Source organism: Marmota marmota, unplaced genomic scaffold (assembly GCF_001458135.2).
Source record: "Marmota marmota marmota unplaced genomic scaffold, marMar, whole genome shotgun sequence".
NCBI classification, from domain to species: Eukaryota; Metazoa; Chordata; class Mammalia; order Rodentia; family Sciuridae; genus Marmota; species Marmota marmota.
Window position 1 is genome coordinate 11273935 of NW_026000283.1, and position 4780 is coordinate 11278714.

Here is a 4780-nt window from a genome sequence, read left to right on the forward strand (position 1 = left end):
CAAAAAAAAAAAAAAAAATGTCCCCCAAAGCTCATGGATTGAAGGTTTGGTTCCCAGCTGATGGAGCTATTGGGAGGCAGTAGAAACATTAGGGGTGAAGTCTAGTTGGAAGTAGTAGACCACTGGGGCTGTGCTCTTGAAGGGGATATTGGGACCCCAGCTTCTTCCTCTGTTTCTTGACTGGAAAGAGGTGAGCGATTTTCCTCTGCCACATACTTCAGCCTCCATATACTGCCTCACATGGTTCAAAAGCAATAAGACCAAGTGATCATGAATTGAAACCTCTGAAACCACAAGCTAAAATAAAGCTTTCCTTCTTTAAGTTGATTTTTCTCAGGTATTTTGCCACAGCAATGGAAAGCAGGAAGCTGACTAACACAGTGAACATGAAATTATTATTTCAGATTTATACTAACTAGAAAGATGAGATAGTATTAATGTAATTTCTCTGAAAGATATACCTAAAATCATATTGAGTACTATGCTTAGGATTCTTAAATTTGTCAGTTTAGTTGGAATTGCAGGTGTGGAATTTCAATATTCATTTCTATTGAAATGTTATAGGATGATAATGATAATGTAATGATACATCACTGATATCAATAATGTAATATAAAAAACTCAATTAGGCCTTATTTTAATAACCTATTTTTTCCTTATTCAAATAATCTATTTTTTTTTTTCATTTTAAAGCCACATATGAGGGCTGGGGGTGAGGGTCAGTGATACAGCACATGTTTAGTATGCCTAAGGCCCTGTGTCCATTCACTAGCTCTAAATAAACAAATTAATTAAATAGAACCAAATATGTACTAAAAAGAAAAATTTAGAGTATACCAATTTCAAAAACATGAACTGTTCAGAAGAATTTCAATATCCACATGTTAATTTAACACATAAATAAAATATATCTACACTTTATTTTATATATTTAGTTGTCAATTAATCTTTTAATTAATTAACTTATCTATATGTAGTGCTGAGGATCAAACCCAGGGCCTCACACATGCCAGGCAAGCACTGTACCACTGAGTCACAACCCCAGCCCTACAGCTACGTTTTAACCATAGTATTATATTTTGGAAGAATCTTTTTGGATTCTGCACATGGGTATTATATGAGGCAATTAAACTCTGGGCCTTAGATGTGAAATGAAAGATACACAGTTAACTGTAGGAATTCAGAAAATTTAAAAAAAAAAATCCAAACAAAACAAGGTTGTAGTTCCATAGCCAAAACCAGAGTAATATGATTCTCAGAAGTTGGTTTCATTTTGCTCTGATATTATTCATGTGTTAACCTTAAAGCAAGTAGCTTGGACACTGTAATAGATAATGGGAGATTTCTGGATTGCAATCTTCATTGCCAATCAGTTTTTAAACTAAACTCAACAGTTTTAGTACTTTGGTGATAATAGTCAACAATACTTTATTTAGAAAGGGAAGCATTCAGACATTTTCCTGAATTAAGAATCTTGAATTAGGAATCTAGACCTGCTGTGTCCTGCAGCTCTTCAAGGGCAAAATTCACTTTTTATACCCAGGTCACTGTACTAATGTGGTATAGAATGTATGGGCAGTTGTTGGTGAAGATGAGGTAGTTGAGTGGAAAATAAGTGATCTGTATTATGTGGAGCTTCTCATGAGCACTAAGAAGAATTTAATTTGTGGCAGCCTTCCAGAGAGACAGTCTTGGAAAATAAACACTGGGCATCAGGCCCAGGCCTGTACTGTTTAACTTACTTGTAACCTCCTATGAAAGCAGAAGGAAAAATGAACAATCTTTTATAACAACTTCTGTTTTTAAGGTGAACATATTTTTCAGAGTTCAATTATATCATATTCATAGTCACAAGCTTCAAAGATACAAACTTTTGTGCTAAATGAAATTCTCATCTCGGAACAGAAATATCTTACTCTTTCGATGAAGAAATTCTGCAACTAGAGCTGCTACATGGACATAACACATTGCAGCCTAAAAAAAGATGACAGGAAAGAACAGTCAGAACATGCTCAAGAGGTTTTGAAAGGTAATATTTAAAACAAACTTAAAGTAGTCACCTCTGAAAAATCTCCATTTTTTATATGAATCTTGGCCATGCTATCAAGCCAGGTTTTTCTGAGCTCTGGGGTGCTGGCATAGGACTTGGCTAAGCTATACTGGAGATCAATTAGCATTTCGGGGTCTTTCTCATGCTCCTTCATTTGGGCAGTGGCCATAAGAACAGTACGGATCCTCTTGGTCAAGTCCTTAACTTCTGTGGGAAAAGCAGTTGCCTAATTTCAAAACAAACAAAAAATATGTTTAACAATATTATTGATGTACTCTAAACCTCAGCATCCAATGCTGGGAACATAATATGAGTTTTACCTCTTTTTAACTGTTCTTGGTACTGCATTGTTTGCAGAATGTCTAAAGAGTTTTAAATTAATTATTTAAAAAGTATGCAACTAATTTAGTTATGAAAGGCTCTAAACTTGATAACAATACATTTATAGTACATAAAAGTATGACCTTTGGAGCCAGACTGGATGGCTTTAAAATCTCTCTCTTCCACTGTGAATTCTATCTATATTCATGGAAGTGTTCTGTTTGTTATTTACTTATGATAAAATAGCAACTTAAAAATTATTGATAGAATATTATATACCAGGCACTGGTCTGGGTGCTCTTTCACGTTTTAATTTTTACAAAATCCTAAGTTAACTGTTAGAAAATCCTATCACTTCCTCTTAACCTCCACTAGGAGGTTATATCTTTTTTCTTTCTTTCTTTCTTTCTTTTTTTTTTTGGTACCAGGGATGGAAGTCAGGGGCACTAGACCACTGAGCCACATCCCCAGCCCTATTTTGTATTTTATTTAGAGACAGAGTCTCATTGAGTTGCTTAGCATCTTGGTTTTGTTGAGGCTGGCTTTGAACTTATGATCCTCCTGCTTCAGCCTCCAGAGCCACTGGGATTACAGGTGTGTGTCACTGTATCCGGCAAGTTAAGACTACTAGTATTAATTTTACCGATGGGAAATGTGAGGCACAGAGAGGTTAAGCAGTTTGGCCAGAGTCTCAAAATTGACAAATGGTGGAGACAGGGCTTGGACCCAGGCAGTCTGGCTCCAGAGCTAGTGTTCTTCAGTCACTTTTCCATACTGACAAGCATAGCTAACCCATCCACTGAATATTACACATACGAAGTGAAAATCATACTGCAAAAAAATTCCTATTTACACAAATGAGAGGTCAGGAATGACACAAAGTTCCAAAAGGTTTAAAGAGATCATTAACCTCCCAAAGTGTTTTTAGCACCAAGATCACAAAGTCAAGAGTTTTCTTTTTAGCCTAATCACTGTTAAGAAAGTCCTATCATTTCCTCTTAACTTCCATAGGAATAATGATGATTATCTGTATGACTTCGAGAAGATGAGGAAGGAACGGGTGTAGGACTAGGGGACTTTTTAAATGTAAATATAATAAAATGTAGAGGCAATTGTTTTAAAAACTGTCTTCTTAAACCCCTTAATAATAATTATTATTATTTACATATATTCTCTTCTTATTCACGAATTGAAATTTCATTTACCAAGGAAAGACAGACTTTGGTATAATAGAGTTTGTTGACAATGACCATTCTAACTGCATAAAACAAAGTCATTTCAGAAATGAGCTGAAGAAAAGAAAACCAATATAAACCTCATTTGCTAAGAAATATTTGCTAATCTATCTATATGATGTGGCAGTAAGGATGATCACAACTGGGAAAATAAACTCTCAAGAGTATGAGTAAAAAAGCATAAATAGTATATGTTGTTTCAATACTCATGGGATTCTTGGAGCATATACTGATCTCAAGGGAAACCAATAGAACTGACCCCAAAACAAACTTTCCCAGCCTGTGAGCGGCTGGCACTACTCAGTGTTTTTCTCAGTGTAAGCAACATTCCTATGGGAATATTTTTTGGTACATAGATTCTACACGTACCAAGCATCAAATATGCTGTGACTGTGAGCTTCTAATTTTTTTCAGGCTTGATTCAATATTGTCAAATGTTGGAATATGACATTTCCCAAGAATTGGAATGATTAATTTCTCTGGGAGGAAAAGTCCTTTACTGGATATGGCCTCTTCTTCCCTGGAACACATTTTATCACTGAAGATGAGGACCTGCACTCCAGGCAACAAGGTGGCAGAAGCAGTTTTACATGCTATGCATATAGGTAAGGAAGAGAAATGGTGGTCAGTCTTGAGTTTGGCCAGAGTGAACTGGTGCTTAAAAATGACAGCTTTGGACTTGTATTTGCCAATAAGTACCTATACCAAGCCATGATTGGCTAATAGATGATTTTCAAAACTTATAAAACCAACAAATAATGAAACCCTTCTGTTCCATTCCTCATCTGCTGGCAATGGATCAGACAGCTGTTTGCTATTCTAAAATGTGAGGCTGTGTCAAATTTCAAACTCAGTGTTTAATTAACCAATATTAAACGGAAATAATTGTTAAGAAAGGAAGGAAGCATTTATTTTCTGAGTAGGCTTAGAAATCAACCCCAGTGGCTGGGTGGAGTGGCTCACGCCTGTAATCCCAGCAGCTTGGGAAGCTAAGGCAGGAGGATTGGGAGTTCAAAGTGAGCTGCAAAACTTAACAAGGTCCAAAGCAACTCAGTGAGACCCTGTCTTTAAATTAAATATAAAAAAGGGTTGGGGATGTTTCTGAGTGGTCGAGTCCCCCGCGCCCCCAGAGTTCAATCCTTGGTACCAAAAAAAAAAAAAAAAAAAAAAAAAA

The 4780-nt window shown here is 36.0% G+C and overlaps 1 protein-coding gene across 1 annotated transcript in view; it reads right to left on the bottom strand.

The window, feature by feature from the left end:
• Positions 1 to 4780, bottom strand: part of Dock11 (dedicator of cytokinesis 11) — a 142900-nt gene that overhangs the window by 34183 nt on the left and 103937 nt on the right. The window contains exons 41-42 of the mRNA XM_048797110.1: positions 2061 to 2276; positions 1917 to 1974 (exon numbers count right to left, since the gene is read on the bottom strand). Coding sequence (XP_048653067.1) covers positions 1917 to 1974; positions 2061 to 2276 — 274 coding nt within the window. The remainder of the gene's footprint in view (positions 1 to 1916; positions 1975 to 2060; positions 2277 to 4780) is intronic.